The following is a 23,919-nucleotide window of genomic DNA, read 5'->3' as shown; positions in this document are numbered from 1 at the left end:
TGTTTCAATTCAATAATGAAATTTAACTAGATAACTACCCAGATCGATCATCGGCTCAATCACTCTCACTCTGATCAACAATGTTTAATGCAGGATTGCCAATTATCTCTGTGGCAGGCCACGGTTTGTTGATTTCAGAGGCCAGAAAATGGGTATGCAACAAGGATCACTCATACTTTTCAACATATATAAACAGTGTCACTTCAGGGAGTAAGGAAGTAAGGCTGGAACTCGAAATCTCAATCGAATATAGACGATTTCCTATTTTAAAAAACCCATGAATTCTATTTCTAACCTGAAATAGTCTTTGACAGCTTACTTCCCCAGAAAGTAAAATCAATCAAAATCAAAAATCATAAAAGGTAAATTTTTCACTCTCTTCTCAATTACAAAGCCCTTTTATCTCAGCGAAACTCAATGGCTATTCTTAATCGCTATTCGATATATCAAGATGACCAATCTGGATCACATGAGCAGACCATGATGCTGTCAGTCAGACAACATAACATGTTGCTGAGCAAACAGATCCTAATGACTGGTCCAAGTCACCCTAACCATCATATTATGATGAGAGATCCCTTAGACTCTCGACGTTGTTACAGCTACATCCAAGATATTATCCATTTGACATCGAACGGTGGTCTCTGTCAAACGCTCAGAAAACATTGCATAAAATGGCGCTCACAGAATGGTTATAGAAGCATTAAAGTCCTCACTTGACTTCTCCTCGCTGATTCGGATAGTGTGCGGCAATTACCCAAGTATTATTCATAATTGTTTCTGTGACGAATTGTTCACTGTCTGCTGACCACTCATGATACAATACTTCTTTTTTACTTCCCCAATATGTCCACAAATATGAGGTAGCACAACTCTTATCCCACTCAATGAAATTAACACAAATAATTTTAATATCTTCCAGGTAGATATGTTACAGCAATAATCGTATATAGTCGGATCAATTGTAAGCGACTAATAGGCTGTCTCTTCGTAGTATCTATAAACTCACTGTATACAGTAAAACATGAATGATTTACCTAATCAGTATCTTGTGACGATCTTTTAATGGGCTCGTGTGAATAGGTTAGATTTTGAAACAGTGTATGAAATAATTCACTCCATTTTTTTCTACCTAAACTGTTTCCACTGTTTCCAAATCTATTTTGGAGCTTCTGGCCTGCGTGGAGAAGAGCTTTAAAGTGATTAGCGGTGATTTCCTAGATCACAGTCGCATTGCTCTGTTCTATCGCTACTACAATGGAATCTGTATTCATTAATAAACTTCTTTGCTTTGCTAAAATAGTTTAAATCGAACACACATACTCCATAAACTATTTTCCTAGTTCCAGCACATAGTATAGCATGAGTAGGAGTTGGAGTCGTCCCCTCAGTGCAGATCCAAAAAGAAAACACATTACCACACGTTAACTACTTTTGACAAGCTGCCAGACTCTAATCCATATGTTTGATGTCTATGTGGAATCAATTGACTGCCCAGTTAAATATGACTGCAATTGGTTCGGGGACAGTTGGCTGAACTGTTGGAATTTGGAAAAAGTCCAAAAACAAATTAAAAAAATTTATATAAAATGAATAACCCAAATTCAGAAACGCAAAACAGTTTTCAAATGGCAAAGCAAGGTTCTAAATTGTTGCTTAATATGAACTGAGATCCAAAAAACCTTAACACACGCTTTTCCTTAAAACTTTTAACCCAAGTATTATTTGATTTTTTTTTGTCAGTTATTAATTATGTTTAATGTCAATTGCGTTCATTTGTTGTAAATCTGATTAAAATGAGGGACGAGATAAAAATGTGTACTAAAATTATTAAATATTTTCAACAAAATCCAACTTGGCCCTACAAAAAGTTGGCCAAACAATCAAAGGTCTGCCGTCAAACTGATTCCAATGTTATTAAACAGTATCGGGGGAACTTGTTCGTAGATAGAAAACCTGGTTCAGGTAGAGGGAATGGTCCACATTATGTTCCTAAAGCCCATAAATAGAAAGTATTTTCAAAAGAGCTCCCAACACATCCGGTAGGAAAGCAGCCCTGTTAGCTCAGTACTAGGACTATTTGGTACGAAAAGTTGAAGCCAATGCAGGTTTAAAAACATACAACATACATACAATTTAGAGGCCAAAGACAGAGCACGGAAACTGAAGATAAGTTTTATTAAAAAAAATATATCTGCTGCATAATAGATGACAAAACGTATTTTTGCAAAATTTGTCGCAGCTTCCTGGTCATTATTTTTATGTTGCTGAAAACTTTAGGAACCAAAAGCAGAAAATTTTCCCTAAAAGTTCTTGGTATGGCAAGCAATAAGCAGTTACAAAGGGCTCTATAAATACCGAAATTTACATCAAGGAATGTTGACAAAAAATTATGTTTCCATTCAGAAGACTTCTTAATGTTAAGTGGACACATTAAGAAGTCTTTTTGACCTGATTTGGCATCCTGTCACTATGGTAAGAAATGTCATGAGTGCTACAAGAACATTAATGTGGTATTTGTACCAAGAGAGGTAAATCCTCCAAACTGCCCGGAGCTAAGGCCAGTGGTGAGATATTGGACTCTTGTTAATAGAAAATTGAAGAGCACAAAAAAGGTGTCCAAAAGTGTGGTAGATTTTAAACGGAGATGGACTACCTGTTCGAACAAAGTGACAGAAAACACTATAAAAATCATAATGAAAGGGTTTCCGAAAAAGGTTCAAAATTTCATCACTTGTGATTAGAACTAGAGTATCCAAAAACCCGGTTTAACAGAAAAATTGTGTTTCTGAAAAAACCGGTTTTTTTTCTTCCGGTTTATATTAAATTTTTATTTAATTGTGGAAATTTAGCATTTTTGAATTCTTTAGGTTCTATCTTTATGCAATTATGACTGATGAAGCAGTGAATGAGTGTGTGAATGAATGAATGAGTCAGGCCTTGTATTTTTAAATATATAGATTTTTTAAAAAAGGCCCCAAAAGTCAATCGTATGTATACTTTAGTAACTGTGTGTATTTCACAGTCTTACAAAAACCGGTTTGTCAAAAAACCGAAAAGTTAAAAAAACCGATTCATCTTTTCATCATAATCGATTCGTTCCCAAGTTATTTTCCAATGATCGTTTTATCACAGTGCTGGAACTAATATTGAGTTTAAGCCCACGCACAACATCTTTGGAAGAAATAAATGGGTTTTATTTAATTAAACCAGAGATTGAAAATAACTCGTCCATATACCAAAAAACCCAAATTGTGATTTATATTTTTGTGATAAAAATAAATCACTGAAAATAACAGTTATAAAATGATTTTTATTTCATATTTGGTATGACCTTTATTCGTTTTTGTTGTTTTTTAATGGTTTGGTGTGATATAAACAATTTATTTGTACTTGTTCTTAATAACTGTTACCATAGGGTAACATAGAGACGAGACGTAATTGTCAAAAACCTAAATCTGTTGTCAAAAACCTATCTCTTGCAACATTAAAATACATGCTAGTCGATGTATTTTGTTGTTGTATCAAACATATGATTTGTTGTATTTTTGTTTGACAAATCGGAGTGTCTTGTCTCTATGTATAATTCTCTATGACTGTTACTTTCTTTTTTATTTACATACAATAACATATTATTAGTAATTTTTAACAAATTATGGAAATAAAATGATAAGAATGAAGTAATGAAGTCTGAGTAACAGAAATGAGAATTTTTTTTTAAATTGTTATTAATCTTTTGATAAATTTTATATATTTAAGCGTTGATTTGCATCAAATGCATTTTTGCGATTTATTTTTCATGTTCGCAAATAAAATTCAAAAGCTGACCTTTACGAAAAAAATAAATTATAAATCACTCATCCAGATTATTTTTGTTTGTTTCTTTTCTGTTTCTCTCAACCCCAAACCTAAAATTTTCTCAAATAAATCACTCTCTCAGTGATATATCACAAACAAACATTTTTAAATGGCTGCGAATGAGAATTTACCATTGAAATGAAAGTGAACCCGTTATTTTCGGTCTCTGAATTAAACGGACGATTTTCCTATCTGTTCGCGGTGAAGTTTTCCTAGGACGACCTGATATATTAATACTCAATTTATTAGCTATATGAATTTGGGATTTTCCATTATTAAAAAGTTCAATAATTTTTAGCTCAAAAGCTGTTCCGTAACGTGTACTTCTAAATAATTGGTACCAAATGTGTCGAAACAACCAAAATTTTAATTTTCTTTGTCGAAATAAAGGTACTTAAATTAATGTTTTAAAAAAGTTAGTTTTTTTGTTGTAAAAAATCACAACAATTTTTAATTAATATTTAATAAATCTATTTAAAAATACATAATATATAAGACTTTGATTATTTCATAAGGAAAAGTAGCTTAGGTTTCGAACAATACTGTATATGTTAACATTTTTTCAATCTCACTCCTTAATAACTCTAGTTTTTTCAAATGGTCATTTAATAAGAATCTAATTTAGAAATAATAAGCGGCTGGCTCACACAATCAGAAAAAATAAAAAATAATCTTGTAGAAAGTCACAAATTTCCTTTATTTTCTTGGTGTAATTCTTAGATAGATATCGAAAAAATTCAGTGAGTTAAAGATATCTGCATACAATTCATTGCATAAACTTTTTATTTACAAGAAATTCACACAGCTTTGAAATTACTGCATATAGATAAGAGAAAATATAATTGTTTTAAAAAAAATTCTTTAAATTATAATTTAAATGTTACACAACTTAAAATGCAACAATTTCAGGATAAATTTTCTTTTAAATACAACGAAAATCCAATGAAAAACTCTTTTTCCTGTTTTGCCGTCGGCATTTTAACATTTTTTTGCTCACAAGTTTTTCTTTTTATACAGTAAAAAAGAGTAACAACAACAAGTATTTAATGAGTGGCTCTTTATCAATTCTTAACAGTTGTTTTTATTTTTATTTTATTTTACTCTACTTTAGTTTTAATTTGTTTGCCTGCATGTGTTTGTTGTTAGTGTACGAGTGTGTGTGTGAGTGTTGGTATAATCTCCATTCAGTCATCTTATGTTGTTACAAAAAAATCATTGTTGTTGTTGTTTTGTTTGCATTTGATTTGATTTTTGGATCGTTGGTTCAATACAATTCACTTGAATTGAGTTGAGTTTATTAATGTTTAAACATTTGAATAGATTTGTGTATGTATTTCAATATGTGTTGTTGCTTTTGTTGTTGTTTCTTTTATTATAAAATTCTCGTTTTAACATTAAAATTAAAGCGAAATGAGAAAAAAAAGAAACTGTGTTCAAAACAACAAAAAAAAAACAAGTTTTTCTCTTAGTTAAAGTTGTTTTTGTTTTAATCGCTTTTTTCTATTGTTGTTATAAACAACAACGACAGCAACAACAACCAACCAGGGGGAATACATTTCTGTATTTGTTTTTATCATTTTTTTTGTTGTTTTATTTTATTATAAGGTTACTTTGTTGTTGTTGCTGTTTATTTATTTATTTTAGACTTTTTTTGTATTAATTTGTGTTTGGTTTTGTTTATTATACAATATTTTTTTAATTTATATTTTTGTTTTTGCCAAAGTATTTTGCAATTTAATGAGTTTTATTACTTATTTTAAATTTGTATGTTTTTGGTTATTTTTTTTTACTTCTACTTTATGGAAAAAGAATAAAAAAAATCTTCTCCAATTTTAGAAAATTTGTTAAAGTATTTTATAGTTTTTTTTTTCTTATGTAGAGATAGTTATTTTTTCATTTTAGTCTTTATTATAGAAAAATCATAAAATTTTGTGTTTATGACTTTTTATATTATTTTGTTAATTATACAATTGATTGGTGTTAGTGGTGGGTTTTTTCTTGGTTATAAAATTCACAATGTTCATTTGTTTTTTTAATCCGTTACCTGACTTGAACGGCCGCCATTAGTTTCGTTTAGTGTTAAACAGTGGAGCAAGAACTAAAAATATTTCTGTAATAAATCTGCTTATCTAAGAAATGATTAATGAGCCAGCTTTAACAGAGTTGTCATTTAAGCAGAAATTACATTATCAGATATTTTGTTGAGTATTTGGTAGCCTTTTTCATGTAATTTTAGGTAGTAAATACATAAGATGATCGAATAAGTTTATTTTTTAATTTTACCATTTAAAAACAAGCAAAATTGGTAAACAAGTTTAATAAAAAATGCATAGCGACATTTCAATTAATGAAACCTGCATTATACAATAGATTGCATCATAGCTGCCAATTGACTTAACTTTTCCTATCCAGTCGCAAACAAGCTTTGAAGGCGAAAAAAAATCCTACCGCTAAATCCGTGTGGACACGCGAATCCGTGGGATGACACGAAATATTATCGAAGAAGTTGAGGCACGGAAAAGTTAATGGGATGCTGGTTGCGCTGTGTATAAACTTTCGAAATATATTTTATAACAAGAGGTCGCAGATGCCATCCAGAAAAGTTTGAACGATTCCAAAGGGAAATGGGAAAATCTACGCATCTCTTTCAATTGCAATTTGGAAAAATTCTGAAGAAAAAAGTCTGGCCATGGCACTGATGAACATTTTTCAAATGATTTGAAAGTTCTGACAATGTCTAACAACGGATCTGGCAATTTTTAACATACAACAATCTGACTACAGTGTGGCCTTACAATTTTTGTTAGCAGATAAATTTATGGTCTGACAATTGTCTGGCAATGAAATTGTAAGGATTTCTCACAATCGTCTGATATGATAATTTAACTTTTGATATGATAATTTAACTTCTGACAACCGTATATACATAGCATTAGTTATAATTTCAACTTCAAAATTTTCTATCTCAATCCTTTTGACATCATTCTCTTGTTTAACTTCTTACAAATTATGATTTTTAGGAATCCCAAATAGATTATTTTAATACCCTCCAAATTTCATTAATAATACCGAAAAACTGATGATATTGATGATAATATCAAGATTTTAATGATTGGGAAAACACAAAAGTGATCGTAGAGAATTTCAGCACGTAACCTTCTAGGCTTATACACAACTATTTTAGTTGATTTATGTCGTGTCTAATATTTATCGTTGCACTATGTACTTAAAGAGGACATATTAGGAGTTTCTATTAAGTCAGGTTAGACAGGTCGCTCACCAATATGTGAGTACAATCAAAAGCCTTCGCTTCAACCGAATACATTCTATAATACATGGGTAAATCATATCCGAATCATACATTACCCATTAAAGGTCTACCACAGTTCCTATTGAGAACCAAGCCAGTCATGGTCGTTCTAATGATGGTTAATCCTACCTGGGCAGAACTATTAAATGCCTGCTAGGTATATAGATAGATGGTGTGTGACGATCACAGTTTAATGCAAAATATCCGGTCTCCCAATTTCATGAAGAAAAGCCTGAAATTTTCACAGAAGTCGTAAAAACTTAGTGGTCTCCTATCTATAAGTAAGATACCTTTAGCAAGCACAATGCTTTAGCCTGAAGAACGTTGTATTGATACGGCAGACTCAATGACAATCTCATTTCAAATTGAACCAGTCAAATAAGTTTTCAGCTATAAATAATATTCAGATATACGGAGTATTAAAATGACTCTATTTCTGATCTTACTCGAAGATCATCTGATGTTATACATCTGTTACATAAATTCCTATAAATTTCCTGTGTATTAAAGCAACGTTTATGAGAAGTACAGTTAGGTCTACAGAATTTTAAAATGACTGTAGTTCTGATCACACTCGAAGTTCATCGGATTTTATACTTCTGTTACATAAATCCCTATAAACGTCCTGTTTATTATCTGTACAGTTAAATCAACGTTTATGACAGTTAGGTCTTTACTATAACTTGATCACGTCGTGTAACCTGTAATTATCAACAACGATGACTTCGACTATTCACGTTAATGCAGACATCGCAGTCAACGTTTGCCATTAGATCAAAGAGTAAACAGTGTTTTATTACAACGCTAGAAGTCTTCAAAAAATAGTTCCAAAGTTCGAATTATTATTTCTTCAATCGGAATTCTGTTAAATATCGACTTTTTATCTGTATACTTAAGTCAACACTGATGACAAATATAGTCTAGCAAGTAGTTATCTTACAATTTCATCACATCGAGCTATATATAGCAGCGTTTCCATCTACGTCTTTGCACTCTTTGATTGAATGTAGTCGATTGATCACATCATTTAAATATACTTAGATCAATAGTTCAAATGATTAGTTCGTGAATATTATGGACACACATTAAAAACCATATAGAGACAATCCGAAGATGTTTTCTTCAGCTATTTTATTGCTGATGAGGAAATTCCTTCTGTTTTCGGTCGGCTTAATACTTGTTATAGAAAAATACATTCCGATGAGATGATTTTTTTGTCTCTCAATTGGCAAAATATGGTTTGTTGGATTGCGTATAACAACATACGGATTCAACAGATTCTAATAGGCGGCTGTAATCACCAAAATAGGTTTGTTGGCTAAGATACTAATACAATCAGAAGATATAAAGGTTTCGTCTTGAACTTAAGATTGACTTACACGTAATCAATCACTGGGGGGTTACTCTCTATTGCGATGCGAAAGAAAAATGGTACAATTGGTACCCTTTATTGCGTTTTCGCATCGTACAAAAAATTTGTTTAAAATGTTTTTATTTACAAGTTTTGACATTTCATTTTGTCATTCTTAGCTATTGTTTATTTTGTGGTGCCAGTATTACGATAGTATGATACAGAGTACAAAATTGTATTCTTAACGCATTCACCTTTCGCATCGAAATTGCTTTCGCATCGCAATATAGAGTAACCCCCCTGATCTCACATAATCCTTTTACACGGTGGTTTTTCAAGGTCTCATTCGTTTAACCAACTACCACCAAGATCTTGACCATTGCCCCCACCTAAAGTTTATTATCCAACCAAGAATAAACAAAAATCTACCTTTTTAATAATTATAAAGCAAACATAGAACACAAGTAGAGTTTTTCACGGGACATTTTTAATACCGAAATCCTGGGAAATTGTGCGAGAATTCTCGGGAATTATTTTCCTTAGTTTTATGTGAATTTTTTTGAACCTGACTTTCTCCATGCTTAAATCTCCAAAACAAATACAGAAGATTCATACAACAAAAAAGATTTACGCAAATAGACCAATAAGAAGTTCATTATTCCAATTATTCTAAAAACTCGCGAATGTTCAGGGCTTTCACAGAATTCTATTCCGATCGAAAGTGGAATTAGTTTAGTATTTTGCTTTTTCACAAAGAGTAAAAGAAAATTTATGGAATAATACTGCCTTCCGTAGAATTAAATTTTGGAATCTCGGAATCCCCGGAAATTTTAAAATTAATCACGATTTCACAGGAAATGAAAAAGTGTGGGAAAGGAAAAACTCTAGACACAAGTCACTAGGCAGTGGAAAACACGTCGTAGAGTTTATACATATAATTGTATAAGATCAATTCTGGTATTACTAGCAGTTCCCCACAATTGGATTTCATATGTCCAAATTGTTTTTAAATTGGTTTCAGACAGGGTGACTTTATAGTCAAGGCTTAGCTTCGATTGGTCACTGATTAATCAGTGAAGGCTAGATGCTTTTAACTTCATGTCTCTTGGTTTCTATATGACGGCGCCAAGTATGTCTTCTATCTAAGTGAGTACCAAAGTATGTAACTGACTGACTGACTGACGGACTGAGGTATATTAACATTGTTGAGTGTGACAGGTGGACAGCATCCCCTCCTCTATTTTGTTAACCATGTCTCCTCCACACATCTTAGGTAGCTATATAGTATACTAGATGTTATATATGGATTTTCATGCGAGCTAATAATAGCGGTTTGTAGGCAAGTCAGATGTGTAAATTATGTAAAGGGTAGGTCTAAGAACACTTCCTTGTGGTACTCCTGCTCTAATCTTAAATTCATTAGATAATGTAGGCACAGGTGGTTCCTCAAGTTCAAAAGCATTTGTTGGCGAGTTTGGTTGAAAGACTGTACTTAAGTGATCCGCAAATATTTTAGCCTTTTCCTCTGTGCTGCGAGCTCAGGTTGCCCTCCAAAGGGAAAAAAATTTATGTTTGCTATTTGACAAACTTTGAATGTAATTTCTATTTCTGCGATCCTCTTCTAATTGAAAGACTTTTTTCAGGTTTAACTAGCTTTAATATGAATCCATGTAGTTTCGCCTTGAACTTAGAACCTACTAACTACTATTCACACGAAACCCATTTCCACTTCAGTCCTCCATGTTCTCATTCAGCCAATTATGAATAAAAATTTCCCGGGAGTTTTTTCCCTTTTCTCATTTTTCCTATTCAAATTCAATGGGAAAAAAACTCCCGGGGAACAAACTCTAGCGGAATTTTTTATTCATAATTGAGCTGATTCACTAATATAAGTTTATGTCAACTTTTTTCATCAGCACACAGTATCAGTTCAACTTTTTTATTTTTTAAATGGCCTTAATTCATGGCAGATAAATGATTGTATTGTGTTCAATGAGATGTAGAACCTTTAGTCAAATTTATGGAATTAGACCACTCATTTTTAAGGTTAAATTTTGAGACTTCAATTGCTCTTAGCATTATTTTTTAATTCTTCCATTAAGCGTCTCCTTGAAATGTGACAGAAATATGACAGAGCGTAGAGATGGGATTCAGTTAAAAAACGTCCAACTTTGCTGTCTTGATAGATGAATCTCGCTAGAATTTCAAAATAATATTACGAATCTACAAGTATTAGATTTTAATAAAGAGTTAAAAGTTTACCCACATTAGGTAGAAATAGATCGCTCCTCGCCAAGTTTGCCACTGTCACTGCCAGTTTAACGATATTAAATACTTCTATTTATAAGCATTTTCAAATATAATTCCGATTTATATTTTAACACTTTGTTGAATGATTAAGGGTTTCTTTGGAATAGGATTAAATCAACCAACAAAAAAAAAATACAAATCATTTCATATTTCTAATTTGAATTCGAAAACAAAAACTAAAGAAGTAAAAATAAGTGAAAAGTAACATAACCATGGGAAATATTTAAATGTTGTGGATGTGCTGCGAGCAAACGAGCGAGTACATTTATACATTTCGTGGAAATATTGGTTTTGCTTCTATGAGTATGTTTGTATATGGCAGAGTTGCTTGGCTGGGCTGGCTGACTGACGACTGGTGGTTAAGCTTCTTTCATTCGTACATTCTTTTATTTTTTCTCCTTGCGGCCACACAGCCAACTAGTACGGCAGTCAGTCAGACAGCCAGCCAGCCAGTCATTCAGTCAGTTTGCTAGAGAGACATTCAGTCCGTACGTACGTACGTCCGTCATTCATTCATTTAGCACGTGCTGTGTGGTTTCATGAATGTTGTGGCTTTTAGCTTGTGTTTTGTGGTGGTGATGGATGGCAGTGGTGGTGGTTACACCTTTTGAAATCTTTTGACATTTTCATTGTAAGTTTTTCAATTAAGAATCCGGTTTATGACAATGTTATGTCAAAAAAAATTTTAGGTTTTTTTTGTTTATTACATATTACACTTTGTTTCAGCTTTTGTTCTTTAACTTTATAACTCTTTCTCTGTTTTGGGGATTTTGTCATAATGTTTGCATTTTACATCATAAGTTGTTTCTTATTTGCTAGCGACTATCTATTGCAGTTTAAGAAGTTGCTCTTGAGTTGAACGCCAAATTCGATGTAAAAAATTCTCCTCGTCATTTGAATGGATCCTTTTTCTAATTCAACGTTTTCGATAATTGGAGAACCGATTGATCTTTATGTAGTTTGAAAAACTTTAAATCAATTTTAAATTATCCCTTTGAAACAAATATGTTCTTTTACCGATATATTGATGTTGCTATGCAGGAAATTGTACATCTCATGGAATGATTGTTTGATCTTAAAAATTCGCGGCGTTTGGTTACATGTTAAGGAACAGATATGTAAACTGACTTGGAAATGGCAACAAAATACAAAACATCTTGACGCTAACGATAAGGAGGAAATATCCTAATCTTTAACATAAAGATTTGGATAACAAATTTTAAATTGGGTTAAGGAGAGAGAGAACTGAATGTCAAACCTAAAAAAATGCTTTTGTGAAAAATGTAAATTCCATCTTTCACAGCAAGACTATCGATTGGTAGTTCTTGAGAAGCGTAAGTAAGAATTTTTAGTACTCAATTCTTGCATTTAAAAAAAGATTCTTGAAACAATTATAACATCTAGGACAATAGCTATTGTTAGCTTTCTTAAGGGATGAATTTGCTAGCTCAATTTCTACGCCTGTGGACTTGTAAGATTGTCAATAACAGAGCAAATATTTGTGAAGAATGTGGTATTACCAAAGTTACTCAATGGTTAATAAGCCAAAAACATTGATTCCACTATCAGATCGCTTGGAATTGGAATCTTGTAGTCTCGTATTGTCCTCTTGTGCGAACAGAGATGGAAAACGAGCCCAACAAATTGTTCATAATGGATTCCTTCCATCGTCAACACTATACTCTTCCGGAAGTTCAAAAGGAAACTTATAAAATTACAACAAAATCAACATATCTAATGCTGGTGGAACTCAATTTCCTGTAGAATGTAGTTTTGACAACAATTAATACCCAAAACTTGCTCATCAGCTTAACAAAACGAGCTAGGAAGCACTACTATTTTTTCGTACAAATAAAATAAATGGGAAATCAGTTTGATGGTGAGATATTAAATTAGTACCTTTAGGATTGGAGTTTTAAGAATGTGAGTCCAGAACGATGGTGATTCGAAAAGAAGATGGTTCGAACTTGTATGCGTAATACATTGAATTTCGAAAATGTTTTCTTACGAATCGAATTACGCAACAAATCTGCAGGCAGATAAATTTTTCGTTTTTATGATTTTGCAAAATCGTCCCTGACTTAATCATCTCGTCTCGTTTTTATGGAAAGTCCTTGGCTGTACTAAAAAAGGAGATGGATGATACAATAAATAATATATCTATATCAACCTCAAGTATCGAGAAAAGTGAAGCAACATGATCTAAAACGAGTCCTTTCAAAATGTTAAAATAAAAGTTCGTGATTTTAACAAATTATGAAAGTTGAATTAAATATTCTCTTTTAAAGTATAACGCGTCAAACTAGTGGGTTTTGTCAAATAAAAACAAAGAATTAAGAATAGTGAGACTGGTAATTTAACAAAGATTCTTTGGTGTGAGTCCTTTGCAGATAAAACGGAGCAAATTTCGAAATGAAATAAATTGGTGATACGAAGTCTGATTAGAGTTCTCAATACATACATACTTAATATGGAATTGAGCTCACACCTAGTTTTCAGTGTGAGGAATAGCACTAAATATCTATTAGGATCTAATAGCCGCTAGAATTATAACAACTGTTAACTTTTCATGTTTCTCTGATTCGTTCAGTGATCTACGAAAGCAAACCGAACTTAATATTCCTACATGACCATGAATGCATCGTAATGTTAACTGTTAACTTCGTATTTCCATGATTTTTTCAGTGATGTAACACAGAACATGACAACTTTTTTTATAAGGTAACTAGTTGACCGCCCGGCTTCGCCCGGTAGCTATTTACTAATGCTAGTTCTTCAAGTTTCTTCAACCCACATACACCTACCCGTTCTTATTTATTTGCAAATAAAATATGTAAATTTGTACTGCATACTTTAGGGAGCTTTTTTATTACAGTTTACTGGACTCAAAAGAAAAAATTCCGAGTTTTAATCGGAATTTTTTAATTTTTTTTCTTTACAAACGATCTCCTGAAAATTTCGAATCGAATAAAAAAAATCACCCAAATCGCTCCAGCCGTTCTCACGTGATGCCATTACATACATGCATCATTTCATTTTTATATATATAGATAAGGCTTATAAAATTAATCTTCTTCTCAACACTTTATAGCGTAAATACAGATTAAGTAAGTAAATGTCAGCGGATGACTGGCTATCCGACATTACAAGAATTACTTGCACTTCTAATTCTGAAATAACGAAGGATATTTTTCCTACACTCCTGAATGCCGGAAATCCAATCCAACATTTTGTTATTCTAATGCTATTTTACAAAGACTTGGAAAATTTCACTCCAAACACGAACTTTAAATAATTCATTTGATTAATTGAGTATTTGGCCGAATCAGAAACTAAGCGAACTTATAGATTTTATAGCATATTTTTTGACAATGTTACAGGTTTCCGTCGCCACCATCGTGATATCTTAATTTTGAACAGAATACTTCTTTAAATTAAGTTAATTCATTTATTTTTGAAATAAGTTCGACACTCCTAATGGAGATTCTAGCAACAAGACAAGGAACTTAAGGTTTGTATAACCCTTCAATATCTTATTTTATCTAGGCTGGTCTTGAACGAATTCGGTTTCTACGTTCCTGTGGATTCACTGAGAATTGATTTGGCAATATCTGTGTTGCCCTTTCTTCCATTCTCTTCGACGAATTTCTGTATATGTATATTGGTATTGTGTTGCATCTATGGAACAGATCTTGTTTACTTGGTTACACAGCGTTCGATTGAGTTCGTAATCTTCCTGCTTTCACTTCCACATATCAGACTGATTTAATGCTTGAATACGTTCTATTTAATGAGCAGCAAATTTCGCGTTCCAGACCTGATTTTTTTATCTTTAAGAGATACCAGTAGCAATGCAGTCATATTAAATATTCCAAAATCCAATTATATTTTAAATGTTTTATTTAAGATATCCAGACTCTGCCAAGAGAAGCGTATGTGTGTTAAGCTTTATTGATCGGACTACGAATTTTGTGTTTTTTGGGTATTTAGGAAGATTTAGAAGATTTGAGAAAGTCAGTTACTTTTGTTGCAATTGCCGCTAACAAGGGTTTCCTTATGGACATATAATATAATTGATCGTAAAATTTTGTGTCAAAAGTAAAATACAGTAGAATCTGGAAAAAAGTAACCGAAATGTCCCAAGGGTAATTAACTTCATCGAACTATTTCTACCTTTTCTAAGCAGTTTTCGGAAATTAAAATACTAAATTTATTTTAATGACTTAGTTTACATTATTACAAAAAAGAAACTTAGATTTCATTTGTACGGGCTGGTTTGAATTTCAGTTACTCCTGACCATTTTCTTTTGTGTAATAGCTCTTGGCCTTTAACGTGCGCATATCGGTCGGTATCATTATCGAATACATCGAAATCATCGTTATATTCCATCGACATCAACAATTTAACTTCCCGAATTTCGTCATCCGTTCAGAAAATTAACTAAAAAGTTGACTTTTTAGAGCGGCACGTGGACACTGAAATTCGGTTAACTTAGCCGAGCGATTAACTTCTACGCGAGTTAACTCATTTGAGATTCTACTCTAGTTGTTCTTTAAACCGGTTGGTTGTTGTTGGTTGATATTCTCATAACTTTTGTTTTACGTAAGTTGATTTTTAACCCAACTTTGAGGATGTTTATCATAACCTGGATGCCAACTAGTATATGCAACATCAAACACAGGTCGTTCGCATAGGACTCCATTGGTTGCCGTCCGGTGCTTCAGTATTTGTCTTTGACAGTACTAATAAAAATAATACACATCGTTGTCTTACTCTACCCTTAATCTAGAAACTATTACTATCAAAAAAAAAAGGTTTCACATTTAGCTTCACTATCTTACGGATGCTTTATTATCCGTAAGATAGCAACGATTATGTCTGCAATACCCGTATCACGTACAGATTTCCAGATAACATCTCTGTTTATTGTGGTGAATTCCGAAATTCTTAATGAGTTGATATGAAACTCAGTGCTGCCTATTGACACATAATGAGACGGTGTCGGACATATTTCTCCCCTTCCGACCTTCTTCGTATATACACAAGCTTCATTCGTCCAAAAATGGAATATTATTCCCACATATTGGCAGGAGCTGCAAGGTCAAGTCTAGAGCTGCTGGACCGGGTTCAAAGAAGGGCGGTTGATATTATAGGCGATGAAAATGTTACCCGGTTTATCGATACTTTAGAGCATCGTCGGAATGTTCTAAAGTATCCGATATTATCACGGGTGTTTTCCAGTAGACATAAGTAATCTCATACCTAATTCGCGCACTTTCATTCGGAACACGCGACTATCACACAGATCGCACCCATTTGCTATTAATTTGAGTACCGACCGCACGACACATTATAGGGAAAACTCTTCTTTTTGGTCGAACCATACGTATGTGGAATCTACTACCTGCCAACGTATTTCCGGTGGAATATAATATTTATCAATTCAAGTCAAACGTCAACAAACACTACTCCCTCTTTCCTCCTTCTCACAACTTTATTTCCTAACATCAACACAATGCACTGAATATATAGGGGTATCCCCTGAGTGTTAGTTATACAAAAAAAAATAACACATTATTGTTCTGGTACCAATCAAGACCTTGCTTACAGTATGCTAAATCACGCCAACAATAAGTGAAGCATCCTTGTTTGTAAACATTCCTTAATATGCAACTGCATATTGCTTGCCATACCAAGAACTTTTGGGAAAATTTTCTACTTTTGAGTCCTAAACTTTTCTACAACATTCCCTCGAGCATCAGCAGCATAAAAATATTGACCCGGAAGCTGCGAAAAATTTTCCATTATGCATCCATTATGCTGCAGGTATATTTATTTTTTATAAAATTTGATTTCAATTTCCGTGCTCTGTCTTTGGCCTCTAAATTTTTAGCAGAGTTCCGGAACTTTTTGAGCCTTGTATGTTTTTAAACCTGCATTGCCTTCAACTTTTCTTACCAAATAATCCGAGTACTGAGCTAATCGCACTGATTCCCACCGGATGTGTTGGGAGCTCTTTTGAAAATGCTTTCTATTTATTAACTTTAGAAACATCAACGGACAAGATCTCCCGATACTGTTTAATGACATTTGAATCATATTGACGGCAGACCTTTGATTGTTTGGCCAACTTTTTGTACGGCCAAGTTGGGGTTTGTTGAAAATATTTAATAATTTTAGTACGCACATTTTTCTCGTCCCTCATTTTAATCAGATTAACAACAAATGAACATAATTAACATTAAACATAATAACTGGAATACTTTTCAAAGGTAAATTGGTTGAAAAGTTTTAAGGAAAAACGTGTGTTAAGGTTTCTTCGATGTCACTCCTTATTGTCATAGGTATAGATTTTACTTAGAAAATATAAATTACAAATAGGTACTTTGAATTTTAAGAACTATAAAATCAATGTAAAAACATATTATAATAAATTTTAAATTATGTTATATAAGTCTAACAATAAATTCATATCATTTGTTTGACTTTAATGTTTTCAAAAAAACGATTTTATAGAATTAATAAAAAATTTTAAATATTTTACTAAATTCCTTTAACAAAACTTTAAAATATACATTCGTATTTACATCTACATACAGAAATATTTTAAAATAAAAGTTCCATAGTAAAAAAATCAGCCTTTAGAAAAGTTTTTAAATTTCTAAAGACCCCCCTTAAACAGCCAAAACAAAAACAACAAAACTTAAAAACCAACAACTACACATGTATTATATAAATACAAAAAATATATAAAAAAAAACAAACTCTTTCACTCTTTGTATGTCAACAAAATAAAAACAAAATGATTTGAAAAAGTAAAAAAAACAGCAAAAAAGAAGTGTGTAAATAAAAAAAGAGTAAAAAATAAACATTTTCAAAATAAAAAAAAAAAATAAAAAACAACTGAATGAATATGTATACAAAATTTGTGTAAACTTTGTAAAAAAAAAAAAAAAATACTGTGGCATGGATGTGTGTAGTAACATTCACAGATACATACTCGTACATACTAACAAACAAAATATTTAAATGTATTTACTATTTGAATGACTTACCCAAATCAGCAACTCGTATTCCATAACAATTCATATCCTTATTAAGTGGTTGTGACAAAGGCAATGTTGAGGAACTTGTTAAAGAAGGAGGAGCAGGTGGTGCTGCTGTTTCCTGTGGCCGTTTACGTGCCACTGCAATACCAATTGGTACAGTATTATCTGAAAGTAATAACAATAACAACACAATATATACAATACAATTTAACAACATTATTCAATCTATAATGTATATATGTAGTTACTACATTGTAGTATGTATATAATCATAATGGCAACAACAACGACAAAATATATAAACAGAGATAAAAACAAAACAGCAAAACACGAGAGAACCTTAGTAGAAAACAAAACAAAAGTAAACAACAAATTAGCAGAACAGTTCTCAATCATTATGTGAAAAAGAACAAAAAACGAGAACAAGTGATACAAAATTGAAAATAAAATTAAAACAAAAACAAAAAAATAAAAGAAAAGAAAAACAAGACAACAAATCAAATCAAAATACCGACGGCAACGGATATTGTAACATACAAATTTGTTCATTATTTTCTTATATTTTTTTTATAAAAGATTTCTTGTTCAGTTTAATTTGTTTTTTTATTAAAGTTTCTAACTATTTATAATGTAAAGTATGTACTTCCATATTTATTCTTTTTTTGTCTGTATTTAAATGGAAGACAGATGAGGGCAGGTTGTAAAGATATTTGAAAGGCTAAGCTAACTTATTTTAACCCTTAACTGGTCCATTTTGACCCCACGATATTTTGTATTTTTTTTTTAACTTAAATACAAAAGGCTACTAGTCGATTAAACGATGTCCGTCCGTCCGTCCGTCTGGTTGGCTGGCTGGCTGTCCATGTAAACCTTGTGCGCAGAGTACAGGTCGCAATTTTGAAGATATTTCGATCAAATTTGGTACATATTATTTTTTCAGCTCAAGGACCAAGCCTATTCAGAAACTGGCTGAAATCGGTCCATTATTTCACCTAGCCCCCATACAAATGTCCTTCCGAAATTGAACTTTATCGGTCATAAATGTTTAATTTATAAATGTATCTCCACAAATTGTGCTCCAAATAAGTTTTATATATACAAAATTCATGTCACCAAATTTTGTTACGATCGGTCCATAATTAGTCATAGCTCCCATTTAGACCCGCTTCCGAAAATCACTTTAACGTGCATAAATCGCTTAAAAATGTTTGTATACACTCAAAATTCAATATAGTTAACTTTCAAATAGACTTAAATCACACGACCTAATTTCATGGTGATCGGTCCATAATTGGTCATAGCCCCCATATAAGGCCCACTTCCGAAAATCACGCAAAAATATAAATTATTGAAACTTTGAAAGAAAAAAGTTTTTGCTCTTTTTCTTACTGTAGGGTATTATATGGTCGGGCTTGACCGACCATACTTTCTTACTTTTTTTACAAATAAAGCTTGAGTGTCTATAAACCTCATTCACTCTATAGTTTGATTTGTATAATATCTTTAATGTTTCTAAAGCCTTTTGGGAAAAGGTTTCCTGATGATCTGTCCTAAGCAACTACACCATTTCCAATTGTATTTCAGAAGTTTCTAATTGTATTTCAGAAAATTCCAATTCAATTTCAGAAATTTCCATTTTTTTCCATTTTATTTTATACTTAAAAAGTTTCCAATTGTATTTCAGAATTTTCCAATTGTATTTCAGAAATATCCATTTGTATTTCAGAAAATTCTAATAGCAATACCAATGGATATTTCTGAAATACAAATAGAAAATTCTGAAATACAATTGGAAAATTCTGAAATACAATTAGAATCATTTTAAATATAAATTAAAAATTCTGAAATACAAATGGAAATTTCTGAATACAATTGGAAAATTCTGAAATTCAATTAGAAAATTCTGAAATACAATTAGAAAGTTCTAAAATATAATTGGAATATTCTGAAATATAATTAGAAAATTCTGAAATATAATTAGAAATTTCTGAAATATAATTGGAAATTTCTGAAATACAATTAAAAACTTCTGAAATACAATTGGAAATGGTGTAGTGAAATGCGCATTCGAACTATTTTATCCCCCAACAATAAATGTCAGTGAATTTATCAATAATTGGGAAATTTAGCACAATTCTTACACAATTAATTTTCTATTCTTAAAAAAAATTATGTTTAGAACATAATTTAAAAATGGGGTCAATTTGGACCGCCTATACCAATTACGTAACTGGAAATATCGACAACATTTAAGGGTTAAGACTATTAATTAAAATTGGCTACCGATTCGAAACGGTAAAAAGGTAACGCTAACGATAATTTGGATTATTTTGCTAACGGTATTATAGCTATTATGGTATTTTGACTTATTTCACTAACGGTAGCTTAGCGGTATCGCTACTCAAGCAGCAATTTCAAAACGTTTGCAAGCAGCAGGATTCATCCAAAAGCAGGGTACCATACATATTGAAGCTGAGAGACCTTGAAAGTTTTTATGTCTGAAATTCTATAAAAGAAAATCATTTTTGTACCGAATCATTACTTGCGATGAAAAATGGATCCATTACAATAACCCGAAGCGTAAGAGATCGTATGTGAAGCCCGTCCAAACAGCCGAATCGACAAAATAGCAAAATATCCATGGCGATAAGGTAATGCTTAATTTCCCGGGAGGAAATTAAAAAATCGTTTCATTCCCGGGAATTTTCTAACACTAAATTAAACCAAAAACCAGAAAAAATGTTCGGATAAATTGACTTATAATTTTACCAGGGTTTTAAATGAAGTATAAAATAACTATATTTGGTTGTTGGTCCAGCCTTTATAAGGGTTTCTAATTTAATAGGGGAATTTGATTGGAATTTTCACAGTCGTAGTTTTAATCAGTATAAAATCAATAAATTCTTTGTTTAATTAAAAAACTTAAGAATTTCGACCATGTTAAATCTATAAAATATGCGTAGTTAGAGAAATTTTTCAAATCTGATTGTTTATCTACAATCAAAATTTGAATCACATTATTGTTATTATATTCTCTAAATATAAATAATAATCATTGAATATACCTAAAAGTTGTAATGTTAGGCATCTTAATAATTCGTTTAAAAGCATAAGCTTTAAATTTGATTCATTCATAATAACCAAATTTTTCTGCTGTGGCTTGAGTTGATTGAAAAATATTCGGTTATTTCAACAGTAATATTTCTTTGCCAACTGACTACCTTTTGCTAAAACCGAAAAACTCTATGGATATAATAGAGCAACAAATTTGGTCATCGAAACGTATCTGAATATTGTAACTTTTAGAAGAAAACTTATGAATAAATTCCCGAAAATTCCCGACAAACATTTCTCGAAAATTAACAAAAATATATTCCTGGGAATTCCCGGGAAATTTTTCCCGCGTATGAACCCTAGTTTGGTGGGCCCAAAGGGTCCTATCTAATATGAGCTGCTGAAATCTGGCCATATCATCACATGGTACGTGTGCCGAACGCAACTGATTCGTTTAAAGCGAGCATTGACCGAAAAACTCCCAGAATATGCGGCCAAACATGAAACCGTTATGTTCCATCATGACAACGCTCTGCCACATGATGCAATACCTGTTTATAGTCCAAACCTTGCCCCTTCCGAATACTATATGTTTCGATGTATGAAACGCTTTACTTTGGAACGGAGTATCCGATATTGGCTTGAGCAAAAGATGAGCAGTTCTTTTGGCTCGGAATCGAATATTTTGCCAGACTTTGAATAAATTTATATTGTACCAATGGCGTACACCTAATAATAGCGTATTAAATTTTATTTTAGTTTTCGCCTTTGTTGAGATCAAAGCCTTGAAATATCCACAGATTTTGAAGATGGAGTGAATGAGGTTGGTTGATTAGTCAAATTAGAGAAGGGTGACGAAGGGACATTTACCAGAACACAGTTATGCTAGAAGTAATCATCCCAATTCGCTGCATGTCACTCAGTTATGTTGCAGTTATGGTGGTTTATGCAATACTATTACCGAGAATCATAGCTGTAAATTGTAAATATTTTTATTCAAAATATTTCCAAAAACTTAATTATTTTTGCATTTTAGTTATATTTAAAAAGATAAATTTATATTGAAATCATTCTATATTATTCAAAATAGGATACCAATTAATATATATCTATTTAGAATATAAAGCATTAAATATTATTTGATTTCAATAGAATACGATATTAAATAAATTATACTTAAAAGTTTTCAATAAACATTTATAAAATTATACTAATAGTATTTGTATTTTGGTAACAATAAGTTGTATTTTATTTATTATATAATGAATAGATTTTAAAATATTCTAATCAATATGAAAACATGTAATTATTTTCAAATTATATTTTTATAGTCAAAATTAAATATTAATTTAGTTTATTCAACTAGTTATGAATAAAATATTGTTTTACTTATTCGAAAATTTGTTGATAGATTTTATTCAAAGCAATTTTCTTTGAATAATTTTATTTCTCCAAAAAAAAAGAAAAATATTTAAATATTCAACAAAAAATTTTAGAATACTTTTTTATTCATAGAAATTTTCTTTGAATAATTTTATTTGTGAAAATAAAGTCAAATATTTTAACAACAAATTTTTTGTAAAATTTTATAAAAAATATTTTTGTTTGTGAAAATGAGCTCGGACGATAATTATGAAAAAGATCCTTCGTTTGCTATAAATAAACAAAAACAATGCTCAAAAATAATTCAGCGATATTTTGAACGTCTAATTTCACTTGCAGGGTTATGAAATAGCCCTAGGAGGAATGCCATGTAAGACGATCATTTTGAACAACTAGTTAATTTAAAAACAGTTTTTAAAAATAATTCATGAATTTTGTTCTTCACAATTTAAATTAATAATAAACCTCAAATTAAAACCAGTGATAATCAATGATTAAGTAGTAGTTTTTAAAAATAGAATATTAGATATCAGAGAACTAGGGTTCCAATTTCCCTGAATTTTTCCATTCCCAAACAAAGAAAAAACAAGTTAAATCTGAAACAAATTTGTAATTCGTTTCGAAAATAACTTTTTCAACTCAGAATGCAATCAGAGGACATTTTACATCAGTATTATTGTTAAATAAAAATATTCTTTAACATTTATTAGAATTATTTCTATTCAGTAATTTTTGGAAAAATAAATTTATTTGTTTCAAATTTGTGAGAAATAAAAATATTTCTAAAGTTTTATTAGAATTATTTCTATTCAATCATTTTTTGTTTGAATAATTTTAGTTTTTTGTGTTTTGTTTGAATAAATATTCCAAAGAAATTAGTTGATTGTATTTGTATCTAAATGAAATAAATTTAAATTTTATTCAACTTTGTTTTATTTGAATATATAAAATTTTACTATTTTCTAAAAAAATATCAATATAATTTAATTAAACTAATATAAAATGATTTTATTTATAATTTATTTGGTTTTAAAAGATATAAATATGCATAAATTTAACTGTAAATATTATTAATAAATTAGACAAATACTTTATTTAACTAATAAATAATTTGGAAAATAAATATTTATAATTGGAAACAAAAACTAAAATAATATAAAAAATATTTATATTTTGTATTTTATTCACAAGTTACAGCTATGCCGAGAATGATGTTGTATTAGACCTTCACCGCAGGCTGTTCGTATGTTGGGGACAGCACGGTCTCGTAGTATCAGTAATAATTAGAACTCAGTTATGCCAGAAGTACTCAGCCGACTCGGCTGAATGTTACTCTGTTAGGCTGGTTTATCTGATGGCATCACCGGAGGAACTCAACTGAGATTTGTTCCCGTATTCTGTGTTATGTTCCTGACATCCAATAATATGGTTACGAATTTGCAGTAGCGATTGGAATTTAATGGTATGTAACGACTGCCTGCAACATTCATCATGTTTATAAACATGTCCATCAGTAGAAGGATCTACTTATCAACAATGTTGATAGCATGTAGTTTTTAGCATTGTTTGTAAGTATGGCAATACTAAAGGCCGTATTCATAAG

At 31.2% G+C, this 23,919-nt stretch overlaps 1 protein-coding gene across 3 annotated transcripts in view; it reads right to left on the bottom strand.

The window, feature by feature from the left end:
* The window catches only part of wge (winged eye), a 123,329-nt gene that overhangs the window by 83,954 nt on the left and 15,456 nt on the right, over window positions 1-23,919 (bottom strand). For all 3 annotated transcript variants that reach the window (XM_065513560.1, XM_065513568.1, XM_065513576.1), the window contains exon 2: window positions 17,886-18,044. In XM_065513560.1, coding sequence (XP_065369632.1) covers window positions 17,886-18,044 — 159 coding nt within the window. The remainder of the gene's footprint in view (window positions 1-17,885; window positions 18,045-23,919) is intronic.

This window comes from Calliphora vicina, chromosome 1 (assembly GCF_958450345.1).
Source record: "Calliphora vicina chromosome 1, idCalVici1.1, whole genome shotgun sequence".
Classification (NCBI taxonomy): Eukaryota; Metazoa; Arthropoda; class Insecta; order Diptera; family Calliphoridae; genus Calliphora; species Calliphora vicina.
This window is presented reverse-complemented; position numbering and strand designations above follow the sequence as displayed.